The sequence below is a fragment of the Camelus dromedarius genome, chromosome 27 (assembly GCF_036321535.1).
Source record: "Camelus dromedarius isolate mCamDro1 chromosome 27, mCamDro1.pat, whole genome shotgun sequence".
NCBI lineage: Eukaryota > Metazoa > Chordata > Mammalia > Artiodactyla > Camelidae > Camelus > Camelus dromedarius.
Genome location: NC_087462.1, coordinates 20,724,482 through 20,746,295, shown reverse-complemented (window position 1 = coordinate 20,746,295; position 21,814 = coordinate 20,724,482). Strand labels below are relative to the sequence as shown.

Sequence of the window (21,814 nt, the reverse complement as noted above, 5' to 3'; positions counted from 1 at the left end):
AAAGTGCAGAATCCCCTGCCATTTCCTGGGGTCTGCAGAGGTAGCAAGACAGTCTTACTCTGTACTCCTAAATGAGTTCAGTGTCTTATTTCCCAAAACAAGTGGAAGACAATTTGGGCATCCCTAGTCCAACAAATGCCTCCAGGAACGAGAAGCATGCAAATATCTAACACTCTCCTGGGTGAGACCAGTAACTTGGGCATGAACTCAGTACTGAGCCTGAGTCTTGATCCCTGAAAAGGGTACAATTTCTATGATAAAAAAGAAAGAGGAAAAAAAGACTCGGCACCCAGAGTTAACGCTCCTTCTTTTCTCTTCATGCCCCACTTCCTTTTCAGTATTGATACAAATCATTCCAGGGTGAAGATGGGCTAAGACTCCTAAACTGGCCCAAACAAGTCAAAGTCCTCACTTTGCAATCTAACTTGGACAAAGGAAGAAGACGGGAAAGAATAAAAATTCCCTCTTTGCCTTTTTGTTCTTCTTTTGCAAGTTTCCATCAAAACTTAAAAAATTTTATGAGTCTACTTCCTTACATTGCTCTATTCATACACCTCCCAGACACCACAGACTGACCTTTCCAAACAGTCTTTTACCAGGTTTTCCTTTATTGGTACTTTCCATCTCATTCTTTTCTTTCTCTAATTTTCTGCAAATTCAAGTATTCAATAAATAGTAAATGAAACCTTGAATGGGAAAGAACTCAAAATGGGTATCTGTAGTCGACTTGGTACAGAGTTGGGGGGGGGGAGGCAAGCCACTGATCTTTTTAATATCAGTGAGCAAATCCCCTTTCTTTGCCTCTGCTGCCCACTTCTGAGCATGTGGACCATCTCAGCAAGTCACTGATTTCCTGTGTTCAAGGCATAGTTCTGCCTGGCCTCAGATAAAGTCCCCTTTAGAGTCCCTGCCCTCTCATTATTTCTAGGTCCTTCCCCAGCACAAAAAGGGGAGGGATAAGTGCTAACCACTGGAGGGGGAAGGGAAGAAGTTTGGATGTGCAGAGTAGGGACTAACAGGACTTCATTTATTGTTTCAGGGATTGCCTCAAACCAGAACTGATCAATTCAAAGTAGTTACCATAATATAAACAGATATAGTCATTTTTAGACATGTTTTGTAGGAGGTGTATACGTGCGTGTGTGTGTGTGTGTGTGTATGAAAGAGAGAGAGAGACTGAAGCCCCTCACCATTTGTTCTTAACTGAATTCAGTGGGCGTAAATGGAAAAGAACAATGGGGAAACAGGAAGAAGAGAGAGAAATGGGCTCTCTGTGGCACATTAATTTTCAGGGGAGTTGGTTTAGCCCCATAAAGCCAGCACATCTGCCGACATTCTAACAAACTTTTCCTTCACATTGTTCCCTGTGTCAAGCTTGTTAAATTTCAAAGCTGTAGCAAAGGAAGAAATAAAAACGAAAGGAAGGACATGTATTCAAAACCAGCTGAGATCACAGGCAAACATCTTTTAAAAGATAGTGTATCAGGTTGTGTTAAGATTCAGAGAGCTTACAGAACCAATGGTACTGACTTTCTGCAGTGGAAAAATATAAAACTTTGCACCTACTCTGTATCATTTACCTGAGGCATTTCCAAGCCCAGATCCTGTGAGTCCGATCCCAAACTTCTTTTTTTTCTTGTTTGTAAATTCCTTTCCAGCTTTACTTTTAATTTCAAGATCAAAGATGATTTTCACAATAAACAACAGGTTTCCCAGAATGCCTTCAATTCAACTGCTTGGATCACTGCGGGTTTTTTTTTTTTTTCTTTTTACTAATTCCGTGTGAATCTGTCAAACAACACAAAGTAACTTCACTGAGCACCACTATAAACAAGTTGACCTTTCAAAAATGACATTAACAAAGAACACTTTAAAGGAGTAAGTACTGTGGTTGTAACATCAAGAATGTAAGAGAACCAACTATTCTGAAATTCACCATCTCTCCCTATATTTGTACCTACAATAAGGTTGTAGGTACAACCAATTGGCAACACTGAAAAAAAAAAAACCTGACAAGATTAACATTGACCCATCTTTCCTGTGATGTAAAGATATATTATACTTAACATTAAAATCAAGCTCTAATTTTACATAAGAAACATGACTCAAAAATTCCATCTATTGTATAATCAATACTGCTAAGTGAATATACATTTTATATACCTCAAAAATCTACAAGAAGAGAAACGAAAACATAATCAACAACAGAATGTAACATATCCTCCACATGAAATAAAATCACATTTGTAAAGGTATATGCAACAATATTCTTTGAGCTATAACTGAAAGCTGTCCTTAAAGTAAGAATTCTTCCAGCAAGATTTTAACATGTGTATGTTGAGGGGGGAAACAAGGATAAGGACTAATTTGCAGGGTGGTTTCAAGGGTTAAATTAAACAATGATTGCAAACATGTGGCACAGTGTCTAGACGGATGTAGAAACTGACATGCTAGTTCCCCTTTCCCTCCTCTGTGAACACCTGAATCAAGAAGAACTAAACAGATATACCCATTTCATCATCTCTTCCTAGATTAGTGGTCCTCAAAGTGTGATCCCAGGACCAGTAACACCAGCATCAACCTAGAAATTTGTCAGAAGTGCAGTTCTTGGGCTCCTGCCTTCACCGACTAAAGCAGAAACTCTGGGAGTGGGGCCCAATAATGTGTTTTAACAAGCCCTCGGGGTGTTTCTGATCCTCCCTAAAATTTGAGAACCTCTGCTTTAAACTGAACTCCTTGCTCTCATTCAGTCTAGATGCAGCATTATTTCTTTGATTGATGTAAAGAGCCAATTCAAGCTGAGCTGCCTCTGTAGCTAACACATTCTCTGGGCTAGAGAGTTAAGAGTGGTACATTATATTGATTTCAGAGACCTCTTGCTGAACAAATAAGAGATAGTCAACAAGGACTCAGTAACTGATCTAGTCAATTAGATTAAAAAATTGACTCTTATTTGCATTCTCCACATCTTTGCTGGGCTCTTCCATATGGTGGGCTGTCATTCCCAGCACACTGTTCTAGCCTAGAAAACACCCTCAAGTGCACAGCCTGGGCCTAGAAACAATGAACTATGCGTCTCGATCCTGTGCTACAGGTTAAGTGGGTTGATTCTTGCTCCTGGCAAAGGCCAGTTCTGGCTCAGTACCTCAGCTTCATGCCTGGGACCTACCCCTGATACGTAGTCTCAGTCCTAACTCTTCATTTGATTTCTGTGAGAAACAAAGTCAGTTGTCTTTTCCAGACCTCTTACTTAGACCCACCCCCAAAAGCACATTATTCAAGTGATGCATTCAACAAAGTGGACCAGTGTCATCCTGGTCTTTACCCTGGTCTATAACCTGGATCTGGGAGAAAAGTTTGATACTCTCTAAAATCTGAAACTTACCCTTTCTAGCAACAGGGTTGAAGACCCAAGAAGGTGGTTGAGTTCTCTTCAACATTCATTTATTGGCATCTACTACAGACACCACGTATCGACAGCTTGGTTTATCACGGAAACACTGGACAAAAAAGGCTAAGCTCTAGTCCCAGCTCTCATTTACAAACTATACAACACTGAGGAGGTCCATCTTTCTAAGTCTCATTTTCCTCATCTCTAGAAAGAAAACGATACTACTCCTTCCTGGCTACCAAATTTTCTAAGCCATAAAACTTCCATACAAATACAAATATATTTGTTTAAAACGTTATTTAAATACTTGGCATCAAAACAAACTTGTCAATGCAGTTAGCAAAAAAGAGCACTTGTTGGGGAGAAAGGAGACCTGGATTCCAGTCTTCACTTCATAATTAAAACTAAACAGCCTTAAGAATCAGAGCAAGTTAATTAAACGTATGCCCAGCCCTCAGAATTATAATTATTCTCCCTTAACTATGTAATAGAGATGTTATGAGAATTGAATGAGATATTAAATTAGGATTCAGTAATAAAATAAACCTGAAAGGTGATCATTATCAGTAGGTATATTCTTTCAATGTTTTCTTTTGTCCCACAGCTAGTTTAGCTCAGAAACTCAACATCTGTGACAGCTGCTGGCAGCAAGGCTGAATATTTTAAAGATACCAATTCCCAAAGACAGGGCATCCACCACGTGCAGGGTTGAGCTCGTCCCCCTGGGACAAAGGCCCTTAGTTGCTTCTCCAGCCTCTCAGGTAGCAGCAAACAGGGCCGGGAGAGGGCTGATTCTACCACAAGCAGTAGGACCTCTTTTCAATGATAAATACACTCGCCCAGTCTCTACAACTAATGACTCAAGGTCATGACACCAACTACCCTCATCCCCAACATTTTGCACCCATTTTCCAGAAATGCTTGGTACTTTTCCAAACATTTATTGTGAAACAACCAAGAAGAGCAAAATTCCCCACCAAAAAGTGGAAGGAAAAAAAATAGAATAAGGACTTCTGTGGCAATTACCATTACATAGACTCTTCCATGACACACTGCTCCCAAACCACCTCCTGCACCAGGGAGCCGTGCGCACTAATGCTCCGCTGGCTGAGGAACACTGAGGAGGAAGGTTTAATAGCTTGGTTTTCGGGATGCCTTCACACTTCTGTGGGCTCAAGAATACCTGTATTTTACTCAAAATTTTGATATTAAAGTACATAAAAAGCAGTGATCTAATTTCCTAGTGTGTGACCTGAGGAATGTCTGCTCCTAGGAATGTTAAATGGTTACTCAACCAAAGGGCTGTGAGGTCAGGAAAACACCACATTAAACAAAACTGTTATAATGCTGCTGTCACACAGGACTCCTTGGGAACTTTCAGATGCCAGGTGCCAATGTTCATTATAAATCACCAAAGTGAACGGAACACATGCCATTTTTCAAACTTATTTGATCATAAAATCCTCCACTCTGCCCTCAAGCTGACCTCAAGGACTGGTGTTTATTCGGAAAGCGAAACAACAACAATAACCGCCACAGCTCGGGGAGAGGCTGCGTCCGCTCCCCCAGTCACTCCTTCCTCACTCACGGCGCGGGCTCACCGCTCCCAGGACAGTCCTATGACCCTTTCAAGGGAGAGAAGACTGTGGTCCATCAGAAATAATAATCACTGACAGCTTTTCTGTACCTGGGCCCATTCAGAACTATTCAGCAGCAGCTCCTAGGCTCAGGAAGATGCCCCAGTAACACAGAACTGGTTCTCTGAAGCAAGGGGATGGACATACGACTGATTTTTATCAGCAGCAATGGGACCACGTGAAGACAGCTACCACTTCAATCCCTTTCACAGCCCTTTCCACCAGGTCCTACCCCAGGCTTTTTTGGTTCTCCGTCTGAAAATATGTTGGGGCTTACAATGCACATTAGGCAAGGCAAAAGGTAAAGATGATAGGTAAGGTCAAAGGACTCCTCACAGAAGCTCATCCCGTGGACTGCTCAAACCACGAATCCAAACTTTAAAAGCCAAACCCAAGGGCTGACTGGTGTGGCGCAGGAAGCTCACACATATCCAGGAGCTCCTAAATTGTACCCCTTCTGAGTCTGAGGATTTCAGCTGATCCCTCAGAGTCCACGTACAAAAAAAAAGTTGACATCACAAAAAATATAAACCACTTTATAAGTGAAAATGTCTCATGAGTAAGTAGATGCTGTACACGATGGCTGGCACCTCTGCAGCTCCCCTTCTGTGTGGCACTGGCTCACGCCACTGCTCCCTTTCACTATCTTAAGGAAACTGGTTCCTCACAATGGTAAACAGCACTTCTGAGTCATCCAACATTCATCAGAGTAGATGTTAAAAAAATTTTGACACACCCGACAGGATGGCTATCATCCAAATAACGGAAAATAACAAGTGTTGGCGAGGATATGGAAAAATTGGAAACCCTAGGCATTTCTGGTGGGAATGTAAAATGGTACAGCTGAGAAACAGTTTAGCAGTTTCTCAGAAAGTTAAACATAGAATTATCATATGACCTAGCAATTCCACTTTCAGATATATACCAAAAGAATCAAAAGCAGAGGCTCAAACAGATACATGTACACCCATGTTCAAAGTAGCATTATTCACAATAGCCAGAAAGTGGAAACAACTCTAGTGGCCACAGATAAATGAAAGGATAAACAAAATGTGGCATATACATACAATGGAACATTATTCAGTCATAAAAAGGAATGAAATTCTGGTACATGCTACAACACGGATGAACCTTGAAAATATTATGCTACATGAAATAAACCAGACACAAAAGATAAATACTATATGATTCTACTCACATGAATATAAGAATAGGAATAGGAAATTCATGGAGACAAGAGTTAGAACAGAGGTTAGCAGAGGCTGAGAGTTATTATTTACTGGGTTCAGAGCTTCTGTTTGGGGTGATGAAAATATTCTGGATAAAGATAGTGGTGATGGTTACACAAAACTGTCAATGTACTTAATGCCACTGCATTGTACGCTTAATATGGTTTAAGTGGCAAAATTTATGTTTATTTTACCATAAAGAACATTTTTTTCAAAAAATGTTTGCAGTAAGAAAGGCCAACACATTTATACTGTTACATAATTCATGTACCATGGTTTATTTTCATCTTTGCTAATCTTTGCTAGTTCATGCTCATCATTTATTTCATGTAGGCAGAGTTCTTGGGTTCTCTCTCTGTAGGTGGCAACTGGTTTGACCCCTAGTTTAAATAATTCATTCCTTCTGAGGTTTAATCCCCAAAGATGAAAGAAAGGGAAGAGAGGGGAGGAAGGAGGGAGGGACAGTCACACATTCCATCCAAACTGCTATACTTCAAATGTCCCACTCAACAATTCCTTTCCTTCTAAAAACTACTTAATAAGAGTTGCACAAAGCAGTCCTTCAAATGCTTACTAAATCCAGCCACTACCTGTTCCATGTTACAGCGGAAATCAGAGATCCTTCAATCTCCACACCATTGAGGAAGCAGAGGCTAACTATACAAGAACACAATGGATGGAGGGAAGGTAGGGCCACGTTCTCCCTTTCATCATGTAACATAAATCCTGTGAACATGACTGCAGATGAACTGCCATTCTCTACCCTTCAACAGCAGTTCTCTAGACTCCAAAATATGGAAAACAGGCAAATAAATTTCAGACTAAATGGTTATCCTAGTATGATGTTAATCCAGTCTGGATAAGATCCTTCTGCCATGACACCTTGTGAACTCTTTATTCGTGGGTCAACACAAGAGTCTCCTTTTATCCTTACATTCAGAGTTTAAAACATAAAAGGTAAATTAGATCGGCCACATAATTTAAATTAAATGAAACAATTTAAGCCACATTGAAGAGCTAAGAAAATACTAAATCTCAAAAATGATCTCTCCTTGGAAAGCTATCTTAGAGGAAGACACAAGACCTCTCAAGAGAATTTTATTTGATTCCTTTTCAAAGGCTTTGGCCCAATGTTAATCTTTGGGCTACAGAGCCAACACATGGGAGCTTAGTTAGACTCCTTTGGGAGCCGATAAGACCATCAAAGCAGGTTTCTGAATCAGTGCGAGGTGAATGGGAAGAGGTTTTATTTCTGTCAACTATTGACTATAAGATACCAGGGCTTTCTGCAGCCTTGACACCTGCCAGTGAAGAAGTTCAGAGCAAGAATAAGAGCATGGGACAGTTTTAGACAGAACCAAAGAATGCATTTCTAACCCTAGCCACTCTTGATTACCACTGGCAACAAATATTATTTATATTTGGTGTAACTGTTTACAGATTACAAAGCACATTGCTATACCTTGTCATTTAATAAAACAATTTGGTAAAGTGTTAGTATTAGCATTATTACTATCCCCTACTCTCTGTCCAACCACTTTTACATTAATTTAAGAAGTTCAGCAAGGATGAGAGTTGTCCAAGGTCTCTTAGTAAATGAATGCCTCTGTGTAAACCTATCATCAAAGAGACCATCCCTGCTCTCACTGCCTCAAAGATCATCTCAAAAGGACTCCCAAATCTCATGTTCATCCTAAACACGTCAGTGCACCGTCCCTGCCATCTGAGATCAAGGTATTCCCATGTTCATTCCCTTTCCATGACCTCAGACATGACATGCCACCTCTTCACCCAAACTCTCCTATTCTGTCAACAGTACCATCACTCTCAGACATCTAGCATGTAAGACTCATCTCAGCCTTGACTCCTTCCTTCCTCTTCCCCATTTGCTTTGTTATTAAATCATGCAAGTCTCTTTATCAAAGATATGACAACTTACCTTGTATATAGCATGCATGTACCTGTCTTGACTTTGACTTCCCACTTCCTCAGCCCTTGCTTGGGCCTCACCATTCTACATTTATTACTCCAATATCTGCTCTACAGACCGTCCTGTCTCCAGTCTGTCCCTCTCTCCAGTTCTAGTGCCTATTATAAAGTTATTCTCCCTAATCACCACATCATATCAGCACTATGGTTCATAAGTTTTAAAATACTCAAACACAAGGAAGACTATCTTTCCAATCCCATCTTCCATTACTCTTTGACAAACAAAACATCAGTATTAGTTTGATTTTACAATTTCCCCCAGACCCTTGAGGTTCTTACAGTCCCACTTCACTCCACTAAGGATCTCCAGCAGTAAGACTGGCTTTTCATGCCTTTGTTCACAAGGTTTTCCTTTTCCTCCTCCCAACCCCTTGCCTCTAGTACCACAGACTGTACAATCTTTGGGAACGACCATTCCATCTCATGTCTATTTCACTACAGTGCCAAAAGCAGCACTTTGCCCAGCACAGACATCCAGACAAGAGGTGACTGACAATAAATAAGAAATTCCCAAAGACCACACGTCCTTCTGGATAAGGAGTCAGAGTCAGATGCGCAATGTTCTTTATAAAGAGGACATTACAAAGAAGTCAGTCATTCAATATATATTTATTATCTTTTACATGCTCCGAAGTAGCTTGTAGGAGCTTGTGAATTTGAGTCTTGAACCACTGTAGTACAGTATAATAAAAATATTTAAAATTGTACTCCTGAATTTTCTTTTAAATTTCTTGGAAGAGTGCTGTTCAAATTTCAGTCAATTTGAAAGACCTGAAATAATTTTTGTCTAGTGAGGAGAGGGTAGAGGAAAGGGTAAGATTAAAATTTGTTTAAACTAATTGAATTGAGGCACTGGACTGGTACATGTTCCAGTATTCTCTCTTTTGCTCTCACATATTTCTAATCAAAACAAAATATTGTATGCAGGTTAAACACTGGAGTTTTAAAGAATCATTTTGTTTTCTGAGCTGATCTGCAGAAATTTACAAAATGTAAAAAGGGAACAGTACAATTAAAGGTAGGAACATAAAAACAAGACGGTGCTGCAGGTGAGAACACACTTGAGCCATTCAGCAGGATTCCAGGGAAACATCCATCACAGGACACTCTGGACACACCCTGATGACATCAGTGTTCTTGTTATCAGGGATCTGGGTACTTCCTCAAAATTTATCTTCTCCTCCCTTTTTCTTCAGATTTGGCATTTTTCAAAAGTAGCATAAATACATACTAGAGAAATTTTGAAATTTCCTTCCAATTCCTTCCTACTGTGTGAAATGGGCTACGTATACACCACTGACACAGGACTACAGAGGTACAGAGGTTATGGTGCAGGCTACAGAGAAGCTATAAATACAGTTTGCAGTCATTTCTTTCAACATTGAGAAAGATGGGCTGCCTCTGACTCCAATGCTCCTAAAAGGCTTGCTCTATGAGAAGCAAACTCTAGATTCAAGATAAAAGTTTCTGCTTTAAAACTGAATATTTCTCATTTCATTCCAGATTCTCACTTGCCATCTTTTACATACAAATACTAGAACCCCCCCTTACTTTGCAGGGATATTGCGGTTCGCGATAATATGTAAAGAATCCGGCCCTGGCACAAAACAGACAATAAATGGTGACTATTTTTGTTTTCAGATTCCTTTCTTAGTATAAGATGTTCCTGGGATGTGGCTGCTATTGAATGTATAAACCCGAACTCAACTCAGAGTCCTCGATTGTCTGAATTCCACACTTAATTATCACAAAAACCCAACTGCCTGGAACTAGGGTGAATGAAAAATACGCAGGCAACACAGGTCATTTAACACCCTTGCCCTGGCTTTATGAGGGTGAAACATCCATTATGCTGGTTTAATCAGCAAAAGAATCTTCGGATTCACAAAGTAATTCAAAAACTGCAAACTAGTCACCTCTATACACAGTAAAGAATTGGCAGATAAGTTACAAGGAGAAAGGGCTTCTTTTGAGAGATTACTGCTCTTATTGTTCAGACAATTACATACAATTTATCTCTTTTTAAAAAATAGTTATTTACACTGGCTTCACCATAGATTCTGAGCAACTCAAGGGAGTAGATTTATACAGAATTTCTCTTTGTATTCATTAATACCTTAACACAGTTTCTAATAAATACACACACACATTAATCTATATCATACTTGTCTCAACAGGGTTCAGAATAAATCATACAAAGGAGGCAGACTATCCCAACTGCAGGGAAAACATAGCTTTGAATAGAATCAGCAGCTATCAAAGAAGTACGAAGAGTAACACGAACCTGGTCCCACCCTTTCATTATACACTCATAATTCTTATATCCCGCTAATCAGAGAAATGAATAAAATTCATTTACAATAATTCACTAGTTTTTAACTTGGGAGTTTGGACAACCAGCAAGCTATTATGCTAAGTTATAAAACACAGGAAACAAGGTCCTAATAAGTTCATTCTACCTGATGTATGTACATTTTAAAACAGGAGACAAAAAACTGAAGATTTAAAGCAAAGGTCTCAAACTGCACTGCAGCCACAAGCTGCTACCTACATATATGGGTTCTGTTCAGCCCACACATCAGTGTTTTTAAAAAATTAAATTTGGGGAGGGGGTAATAACTCAGTGGTAGAGTGCATGCTTAACATGTCCTGAGTTCAATCCCCAGTGCCTCCATTAAAAAATAAAAAATTTAAATTTAACTGCCAGCACTTAAGTTGAAAATTTCATATAAAATTTCTGAATCCTGTTATAAAATGCCACTCTCCTGGGAGGAAAAAACCCAGACCTAACCACACTGGGTACATATTCCAGGCAAGATCACCTGACCTGAAGTGAGAGTTACCCCTTGAAACTGGCCTGTGATCTCCAGCTTGCTCCAATCTCCACCCAGCCCCATCTTACAGATGGTGAATCTGAAAGATTCTTGAAACCACAGAGCTAGCAAGAACCTTCTTTGTGACTATAGCTAACTCTAGGACTTTTATTCCTAACCATTTTGCAACTCGACCTCCAAATTAAAGGTAGTGTTAAAACAGGTATTTAAAAGAACTGTACATGATTACAGCAGCTTTATTCACAACAGCCTAATATCTGGAAGCAACCCAAATACCCATCGACTGGTAAATGGATAGACAAATTGCGGTATGTCCACACAACAAGTACTCAACTGATACTTGAAATGACGTGAACAAGTCTCAAAAGCATTAGGTTAAATAAAAGCAGTCAGACTCAAAAGATGACACATTCTATCACTGCATTTACATGAAATTCCAGAAAAGAAAAAACTCCAGTGACAGAAAGGACATCAGTAATCGGGGCCGGCATGAAGCGGGGTGCGAATGAACTCCTGTGGTGATGGAAATGCTCCCTATCATGACTCTAGAGGTGATTAAATGACTGCATACATTTATTAAAACTGAAAACTGGGTGAATTTTATGGAAACTATACCTCAATAAAGCTGGTTTTTAAAAGAGGTGTTTAGAAAATACTGTAAAACTAGAGGGAAGAGTACTGCTACCTCTCCCCAGGGAAGTTCAGGAAAAGGTGAGACCTGAACTGGGTCTCGCCACGAGAAGTCGAAGGTGCGTAAGAAGTAGACAACACAGGACGTAAGTAGCAGTTTTCGGCACTGCAGCCTATGAGAAGTGGCATCTCTGAACACAAAGGGAAATGCTTCAAAAACAAGAAATTTCATATGGATTCATGGATAATTTAGTACCTGGGCAGGCATCAAAGACAAGGTGGTCTTACAAGGTTTCCCAAGAAGGAATCATCTCAGACACATATTGCAGATCATATGCTAAATAAGCAGACAGTGTTTAAGAATTTGTTTCGTTTTTAAATAAAACAAAAGGAAAACAATAAGTCAAAAAAAAAAAAAAAAAGGAATAGAAACCCAAAGGGAGTAAAGGAGGGGACGAAATTAAGGAGATGAAACAAAGGCAAGGGACATACTGGGTCAGAATCAAAGGTACCTTGGCACCCACAGATTAGAAGAGAGAAGAAAGGTGAGTCAGACCTTGATGACAGACTAAAAGAAAAACTGAAAGCGAGAGGGAAAGACACCAACCAATCAAAGGCAGAGCTACAGAGAAAAGAGGACAGAGACCGGACAGTATAAAGCAGGCCCAGGAGGATGAGAGGACGAGGGAACGCAAAGAAGTTCTTTCCTCCTAAACCTCACAAAGCAGTCGCTTCCTCTTCCAACTATGTGTCTGCCTTAGGTGAAGTCCTCACACCAACGCCACCCCACCCACCTTTTACACCTTTATATTTCCTTGACTTCTTTCCCTAGTCTTCAAAGGCCAGTCAAAGGTCACCTTTTCTGGGAAGCTTCTCCAGCTTTTCCTGGCATAGTTAGTAGCCCTTCTTTCATATTTTCAGAACATTATTCTAAATAATGTTGAACTACAACGTCCGTCTCTTCTACTATGGGCAACTCCAGCAGAAGATTCAATTGTAAGGATGAAAACCCTTACTAAAAAGCAGTTCAAAAAACTATAAAGCCCACCTTGTGTCACACAGCCAGGTAGATGCTTGAAGCCTTGCTGTTTAACGGGCATGGTGAATCTTTCAAACGAGTAAATCCACCCTACCCCTAGCTTCTCCCCATACCATCAAGAACTTTTTTTTTTTTTCAAGAACGTTCTAAGTTTTGTTTTCGTAATGTTTTACATTTCTCACTGAATGGCAAACACAAAATAGAGAAGGCCAGGAATGGTGTGTAGCAATCAAAGAAGAAACTTCCTCTATAAATAAAAGGAGCAGCTTAAACTCGCCAAGACGGAACATGATCTAGAAGAAAATAAGTGTACAAGAATTTGAAGAAAACGGAAGGACAAAAAAATCAGCCACCTCATGAGGTTTTCATGGGAAACTTGTCAACGTCAACAATACTCAAAGATAAATAAGTGAAAACATGACTTTGTAACAAAAGATGTAAAAGTAGTTTTGGCGTTAAAAGGACAGCATGACAGGATGATCAGAGTTGCTGGGAACTAGTGGGGAGATGAGCAGTTTGGAAAGCTGTCAAGGGAGGAGAGCTTCAATACAGATTTTTGGAAGAAAGGTCATGAACTGGTGAAAGGGCACAGAAGGCTGGGCTGGCCATGGAATGGGATGGTACTGCAGTCACGAAGTACCACTGCAGCCCCTGCAACAAACTCCCTCCATGTCCAGCCCTCCCCAGCGGGGTGAATCAGACTTATTTGCAAGAATGATTTTACAGTGCTTCCCTGCAAAAGGGACTCTGCTACACAGATGAATAATTACCCCAAACCTCTAAGAAATAAGAGGTTTCACTCACATTGGCCAGAAACCCAGAGACCAAGTGTGCCAAGAGCTAATGACAAATCCAAAGGACAAAGCACAAGGTTTTTTTTTTGTTGTTGATGTTTTTTCAGTTTTCGGTGTGTGTGTGTGCGCGAGTGCGCGTGCCTGGAAGGAACAGTCAACAACTCTAACTAATGGAATGCATCTGAAAAAATTAACAGAAGAATTCAAGCGATTTTTAGACATCATCAAAATAGCCTCTCTATAAACTTTCCTACAAGAAAGAGTCAATTTTAAAATGACGACTTGTTATATGCGCAGATAGTGATTGACTACTCCATTCCAGCTAAGCCCAACCTCTCTCCTAATAGTAGACTGCCTTGTTGCCTTCCAGATACGCAGTTTTTAGCAATTCACTCATTTTAAAAAGTAGTTCAGAAGCACTAAAAGGTGTGAGGCACTGGGGATACAGAAATAAGAGGCAGACTCTGACCTCAAGTTGCTCACAGTTAAATGGGTAGAGAAATACTGTAGAGTTAGGAAGTTCTAATAAAGATAAACTGAGAGAAAGAAAACTGAATCCAGATTTGAGAGGTGGCTTCAAGCAGCTATTAGCGTATTCAAGGACTTTTAGCATATTCAAAGTACAAGAGCTTGAAAATACAGTAACTGACAATTTCCCAATATCCCTCTGTGAGATGGAAAACATCATTAACACCTACCATCAACAAATTAATAAACTGAATTACTGAGTCGCCAAGGCAAACACAGGTTAACCAGAACAAGAAACAAGATTATAGGCTACATGATGCTTTTCAATATATAGTCTCCTTCCTAAAGTTTCATGCTCACAGTTGAAATCCAGTTCAAGTCAACAAGACTGGCAAAAAAAATTACATAAAAACAAAACAAAAAGCCACATAGGAAAAAATTACGTTTCTGCCTGTAATATTTTTAGTTATGGCATCTCTGCTTCAGTGAGCACTTAGCACCACTTGACATTTTCCAAGGAAGAGCAGGGGTAGCAACCTATGTTTTCAGGGTCTAGTTTGAAAAAGCACCCTACCCTATCTAGGCAATTCTACAGACATCTCAGGCAACAGTACAATCAATGTGGCTCCCAAATTAACTGTATGATATATATGAGTATAAGATCTAAGTGTGACCAACTTCTCTTCAAACAGCTGTACCCAGTTTTGTTAGGAGTGATACGCTAAATGCACTTTTAAACCTCAACAGGGTCATACTCTTGAATATATTAAGGTTCTTTGATATATCTTAAAGCTAAAGGTTTTTCAACCAGAAAGCATCACTAAAATAAACAGAACTTTTAAAGATCTTTTCAGGAAAACATCTCCTTGCAAGTGAAATAAAAATATAGAATACAATATTGCCATGTGCTCTTATTCTAAAAATTCAAGACAGGTAATATGTACATTTTGCAAGTGCTCAAATATTACATTTACATATGCCGCAATATCTTAACATCTAAGTACTTAAAACCCAGTGACTGATGTCTTGGAACACGAGTTGACAAACAAACTACGGCCTTCAACTATAGCCTGTTCTTGTAAATAAAGTTTTTTTGGATCATAATTCCAAACATACTGCCTATGGCTGTTTTCATGCCACAATTCACAGAGCCGAACAGTTCTGACAAACACTACATAGCCCACAAAACCTAAGTATTTACTACTTGACCCTGTCCAGAAAGTCTGTCAACCCCTATCTTGGAATCATCAGAACCAACGATCCGACATATTTATGTCCAGCCTAAGAGTTCATCTACCCTGAAAGATGAATTACTGAATATGGTGAAAGACAACTCTTCGCCCATACATCCAAGTGCATGGAAAGAAACCTCTGCTGATTCATTCAAACTCATGTCGTTGTCAACCTTGACTAAACTTTAAAAGCAAATGGTGAATTCAGTGATCTCAATCTTTCAAAACTGTGCTACATGAATAGAATTAACTAGCAAATTCATCATACATTCACTGTCACTTGTGTTTAGTTCCCCACCACCAGCCACCATACTAATTATGCCTTTATGCCTTACACTGGCATCCAAAAACCCACACTCATTCAACTACTAAACTAGGTAGGACATAGTCTTTGTACAAGTTTGTCTTCACCTGCCATGACAGGCAGACAAGAAAATGGGATGGTAAATGGAGGAGTCAAATCTCTTCTTCTGGATGTATTTAGCCTCTTATGTGCTTAACAGTCTAAAAATTCCAAAGATGCTTTATCAGTCACATAAAAGAATTACATCCAAATAAGTCCCGTTGGATCTATCTGCCATTCTTAGAATAAGAGGGAAAAAAAGCTAATATTTTTATTTGCCATAAAAATTATATTTAAGAACCGGTCTACCAAATAATTAGGGATTATATTTCTATATATCATTCTTAACAGACCTGAGACAACCATATCAAATCAATACAGAAATCGATAAATCATTTATTTACCAACTACTTTTCTCCAGTTAACAAAAAAGGAGATAAAGCAAATTCCTAAATAAATACAATTAACTCTTGAATAGCCCCTGCATTACATACCTAAGGCATGTTCCTAACCCTAAGTCTTAACCAAAGATGCATCAACAGCCTGGTACCCTTGACAATACCAATGCAATCAGTCACAGGTTGTAAGGCGACGATAAAATAAAACTAAACTAAGCATTTAATACGGCCGACATGATGCCAAAATAATCATGAAACAAATAAAAGTAAGATAAGTGATTTTCTAATTACTCATACCATCTCTTCCTTCATTTTTGGTGTTTCTCTTAGCTACTTCGGATTAAAAGGAAAATGGGAGAAAATATTTTAAAGTACAATCAGGTGACAAACAGTTTACCACAGATTACAAGATTTACACAGAAGTCTTATTTTCTGCTTTTTTAAAAGAAGTAAGTCAAATCTTGATCCTATTTCTCACCTGCAGGGTATTCGCAAGACAAAGTCCTAAAGAACCTTCATACCTAAATAATTTTCTCAAGGTTCAGTTTTCTCATGAAGCTGATTTACTTGAGCTACCAATTTATGTAAGCAGGAGGCGCAAATTACTACTAAGACTAGGGCAAGCACCAGGGGCCTGATCTTTAGAAGGTATCCTGATGAAAAAATGGAGACCCCGTCCAGCCCTTAACTTTCTCGGCTTTTCTAGTCCTGGTTTTCTCTGGGCAAAATCCAGAAAAGCAGAACTTCCTCCTCACTGCCTGCTTCTATCGGAGGCCTGGTGCATAAATTCAGACCGCTAGTTTTCCAAGTACCTTCTTAAGGTAGTCTTAAGGCTCAAGCTCGCTCATAAACAGCAATAAAGGTTTTGCTTTCTTGCGTTAAAGGAGGGCAATTACAGGGTCTGGCGGCCGGGTTTGTCAGGAAGCGTAGGGCCGGGAAAGAGGGAGAATCCGGAGACTGAGCTCCATCTAGTCCCAAGAACCACCCCCAAGGGGCGGCTAGACTGCCCTCGGTACTTCCCTGCCTCCTCTGCTCGGGTAGGGAGAGCGGTGGGTCGGGGTCGGGCTCGCCTGAGCTACTTCCTGGTCCGATCGGACTCGCCTTCGGACACCCGAAGCGCCCCCGGCCCGGCTCCCTTGCCCTTTGCCCTGTCTCCTCCCCTCTCAGTGACCCACCACCACTGTTCCCCTCCCATCTAACATGGCCGCCCCACCCGGCCCACCCCCAGCACAGCCTAACCAATTGCGGATCCTCGGCACCGCATCCCCACGCCCATTGGCGCGGTAGCCTCCGTCCGCCTGCCCCATTGGATGACACGCCCTGCCACTCGGTGCCGAGGGCTCCGCCCCGATGCCGCTTCAAGCTGCTTTGAGAAGACATATAAACAAATCCCGGGAGGGAGGCCCCTCTCGCCTGTCTATGGGGCGGAGACGGGAAAGGGGAGCGGCCACCCCCGAGACACCCCTGCCTGGACCCCCCCACCCCAAGCCCGCGCCTCGCTGTCTCCTGCCAGCCTGGTTCCAACCTTCGTGGCCCCAGCCCTTCCTCACACGCCCCTCTCTCTCCTCCTCCCCCGCCAGCCTCGCCTCCCCTCCCTTCCCCGGCCCCTCCCACCCGCTCGCTTCTCTGACAGGCCGGTTGCCGGCAGCCACGGCCCCGGGCTCGAAGGCAGCCGTGAAGGGCCGGGCAGCCTGGCAGGGAGGACGCCAGGCACTGCCCATCCCTGGCCTAGCCTGCCGCCAGCCCGTGGGTCCCTCTACTGCCGCCCCGCGCTTTTATATAATCGTCCCGGGCCGGGAGTGGGGGAGGGGAGCCGGAGCCCCCGTGACCGGCAGGCGGCAGCCTGCTGCCCGCGCGCCCCCAGACTCGGCCCTGGTCCCGGCCCCCGCCCCGCGCCGGCCCGGCCCAGAGCCCCGGCGCTGCCGCCTCCTAGGCCAGCGGCCCTCCTCCGCCCCCCGCCCGTCTAGTCTCCTAGCCCAAGCCCCTGCAGGCTCTGGGCGGCAGGCAGCGGAGCTCACCTGTGGGTGTGGGGGCGGCTCAGGGGCTGGGTCCGGTTCCGCTGCAGGGGCCGCGGCCCCTCTCCATGCTGCCTCGGGTTTGTTTTGTTTATGTCCTTCCTGACGGGTTCCCGGAAATCGCGTGACTCGCCCCCCTCACGTGGGCCGCGGCAAGGAGGAGGAGGGAGGCGGGGGCCCGCCGGCCCCGGGCCAATCGCGAGGCGTTCTGCAGCTCGGCCAATCAGGAGCTCGGCCCGGCAGGGCACCCCTGTCACATGACGCCGGAGGGGCGGGTTGCCGGGAAAAACCAGGAAGAGGGGGCGGAGCGGGGGCTCGGCGCCTGCCACTGCAGCGTGGGTGTGGGCCGTGTCTGGTACCCAGTTACACTCAAGTTTGTGAAGGATGATCATTTATAAAGGCTTTCGCATCCAGCGTTTATCTAACTCACAACTGCGCGATGAGGCCTGAAGTGCCCGTTATTCCCATTTTACAGTTTAAGTTTAGTGAAACTTGAAGGGACTAGGGATTGTATCCACTTTCTGTTTTATGAATGTCCTCCCCATCTGAACCTCTTAATTCACCGAGAAGCTGACCTTGCCTTCTGTCATTCGTTCATTCTTTCAATTAATATATATTGCGCACGTATGCTCCAGACACTGGAATCAACCAGATTTCGTGCACCTTTATGAAAAAGAGCTGTACACAACCGTACAAAAAGAATGCTACCAGAAGAGCCTAGACAAACAAACCTTCATAACACACGGGAGAGGGAGGGAGGGAGAGAGATGACTAATCCTATTGATAGTAACACGCAGTGGTAATATATGCCAGTTTTTCAGACGGGGAAATTAAGACTCAGAGGGTGGTTAAGTTACTTGCTCAAGGTAAAGCAGCTTGTAAATGACCTAGCCGGGACTGGAACCCAGGTCTGTCACCACAGCCTGTGCTTCCAGACTGATCTTTAAGGGCACAGAATTTATCTTCTGAGCACAGGTCAGAAATCTAATTTTAGTAAGTATAGGGAAAGGAGGATTGAGGAACAGAAATGCTTGCCCAGATTCCTTTAGGATGCCAGTTTTCTCTTAGGAGTAATTGCCTTTGGAAAGGTGGCTCCTCTTTGCACAGTTCTATGGAAGTAGTACTGTCAGTGTCAAAACCATGACCTTCTGAGTTTTATAGATCTTAAACTTCAAAAGGACAAAGACTATCTGTGTTGTTTTTCCTCTGCCTTTCCTGCCTGCCACATACTGGTTGAACAGCAACCTGGATTTGAATCCTTGCTCTACCCTGTGTGAACCAGCACACATTATTTAAGCTTTGTGAGGCTCCTCTGTAAGTACCTCACTGGGTGGATGTGAGAATTGAGTGAAAAAATTCATATAAAGCGTTTACCATAGTGCTTTGAATACAGTGAGTACTTTATGAATGATAGATTGTTTCAAGGACATCATTTAAGAAGATCCACTGCAGACTAAATAGCAAGTAAAGATAACTCTAGATTTTAGCAGTTTAGCAGCTACTAAAATAATACTTTGTACACAATATTAAAAGGTAAGTATATGTAGATACCTGAAAGGGAAGTAAAAGTAAATTTCACCTCTGTATCCTTCAAAATGCCTTAAGGTCTCAATACGCAGTGAAGGAATGAGTATTTTGCCTACTGCACAGGAGGCAGCAGGATTATAATTATTTTCTTAAGTCTATCATACCACATTCAATTTTTCCACATCAACTGCCGTTTAAAAAAGAAACCCCAATAGAAAAAGTAGCTTGGGAAGTTTGAGCCAGGTTCCTCTCACTCATTCATGAGATTCACGCATTAAATCTCCACGGAATACATGACAGATGATCCTCTCTCGTAATACTATATTTGGGGAAACTCCAGCAGATGGTTGGTTGGCTTTTCCACTGTCACGCAGTCCTCTGAATGTAGGCATTTTCACCTCCTCTACTGGGCAACAGTTCCTCGGGCTCAAGGAGCGCCCAGATTCTTCTGCCAGTGTGAGGCTGTGCCCATTGAAGGCACTTACTGGTGAATTATATTGTATTCCCGCCTTTGCATCTTCTGTTGCCTTGGAAAGGACAGAGTTTTGGCTAACAGAGACCTTTCCATCAAAGTTTATTAATGACTATATCCTGTTCCGAAGTGAATGAAATCGCTGACTCCTAATTGATTTCTGTTTCTCTGGGTTTTATCCTGCCAGATTGTGCCACAGTCAAAGTTGGCAGGGAGTTAGGACTCTGGAATCGCACTGATTTGAGTTTCAGAAGCCTCTTCTTGTTCTAGCCACAAAGTAGTAACCAGTGGCTGTGTCCACTTCCAAAGTGCTGAACCTTGCTCCTGCAGAATCATTTGCATACTGGGATAGCCTGAGTCAGAAAAATATGTTTTACACAAACACGAGACAATGGGGTAAGAAAAAAAAATACCAAGGACTCCACTGAATTCTTAAAAATAAAATTTTTATTGGATGATTGGGTAATATATATGCACCGTACAAAATTCAAAAGGTACAAAAAGTCTTTGGTGAATACTGAATCTCTCTCCTCACCCTGTTCCCCGGTCACTCATTTCTCCTTCTCAGAGCCACACACAGTTACTCTCTGTATCCTTCCAGAGATATTCTCTGTGTATGCAGACATTTCACCCACTTTAAACCTTGATGTTTTTGAAACACTGTTCTTGGAACCAAGACCCCAGTTTAAGCTCTACCACCAACTATGAGATCCAGAGAGAGGGGCTAGACCTCGCGGGGTTACAGTTTCTTCACCAGAAGGGATCTGGACTAGAACTGGATGTTTTCTCCAATCCTTCTCACTTCACATTGAGTTCTCCTGAAAGAATTAAAAGTTGCCACAGGTCCTCCCTTTCCTTTTGACCTAAAGTTGGCACTGTGTGTGATTCTTCACTAGAGCACAGGCAGCCCTACTTGCTGATCATGGACACTTCTCTAAATGAGCGTTATCCTTACAAATATATGTTTTCTTTCCCGACCCCTCTGGACCTGTGTGATGTAAAGATTTCACAGCTTCAGAAGTGAGATTAATTAACTCAGCACTGGAAGATCTCCAGGAAAAGCTGTGTCCCTCTGATACTTTTAAAAAGTGATTTTCTTCCTGAGAAGACCGGAGCATTGCTGAGGGGGAATCTAAGAAAGATACTAATTGATGGTTGGCAATTGGCACCCATCCCTCATTCATTTCCTCCTAAAAAATATTCTCGCAGGGAAGAGGAAAGATCAGTTCTGCCCATTGCCTTAGCCTCTCAACAGGATGCAGTGTTCTTATGTGACTGCTCTGAGCTTCAGTTTATTACTTCTCCCAGAAAGAGCCAAAGTTCAGTCCCCAATGCCCTTCCTTTTAGTCGATCATTTACTTATTCACCCCAATTCCTTGTTCTCCATACCCAGATCCAGGTCTGTCACAGGACAGAAGCTTGGTAACTGCTTGTGGTCTGAATGCAGAGATTAAGCTCCAAGTCCTATTCATCCTCCATGGCTCAAGATCCCACATCCTATCTCTTTGAACCAATTCTTATATGGTGGTTGGCTTTATTCCTTTGATAACTGTGTAAGTTTAAAAAGCTAAAGCTCTAAACGTTCTTAGAAACAATAAACAGTACATATATATAAATTTTTTAAATGTGCAGTATATTGTGTATATGTATTTACATGCAATATATTGTATATGTGCAAATTGTAACAATTCTACCTAATAAAACTGAAAAATGAAAAAAAGATCTCACATCTTTTATCAAGTCTATTTCTACCATGTCTATTTCTGCCCTCATTAATCTCCTTTCTTCCACCACCCAGCTGAGCACTGGCTGTACT

The 21,814-nt window shown here is 41.8% G+C and overlaps 1 protein-coding gene across 4 annotated transcripts in view; it reads right to left on the bottom strand.

The window, feature by feature from the left end:
* CREBRF (CREB3 regulatory factor) overlaps positions 1–18,122 on the bottom strand; it is a 54,413-nt gene extending 36,291 nt beyond the window's left edge. For 3 of the 4 annotated variants that reach the window (XM_064480102.1, XM_064480101.1, XM_064480103.1), the window contains exons 1-2: positions 18,003–18,122; positions 1,581–1,788 (exon numbers count right to left, since the gene is read on the bottom strand). In XM_064480102.1, the coding sequence (XP_064336172.1) occupies positions 1,581–1,589 (9 nt within the window). In that variant the 5' untranslated portion in view covers positions 1,590–1,788; positions 18,003–18,122. Of the gene's footprint in view, positions 1–1,580; positions 1,789–3,385; positions 3,533–18,002 lie in introns of those variants that run through there. The other variant, XM_031437806.2, reaches the window with a different exon arrangement.
* Between the last annotated feature and the right edge of the window lie 3,692 nt (positions 18,123–21,814).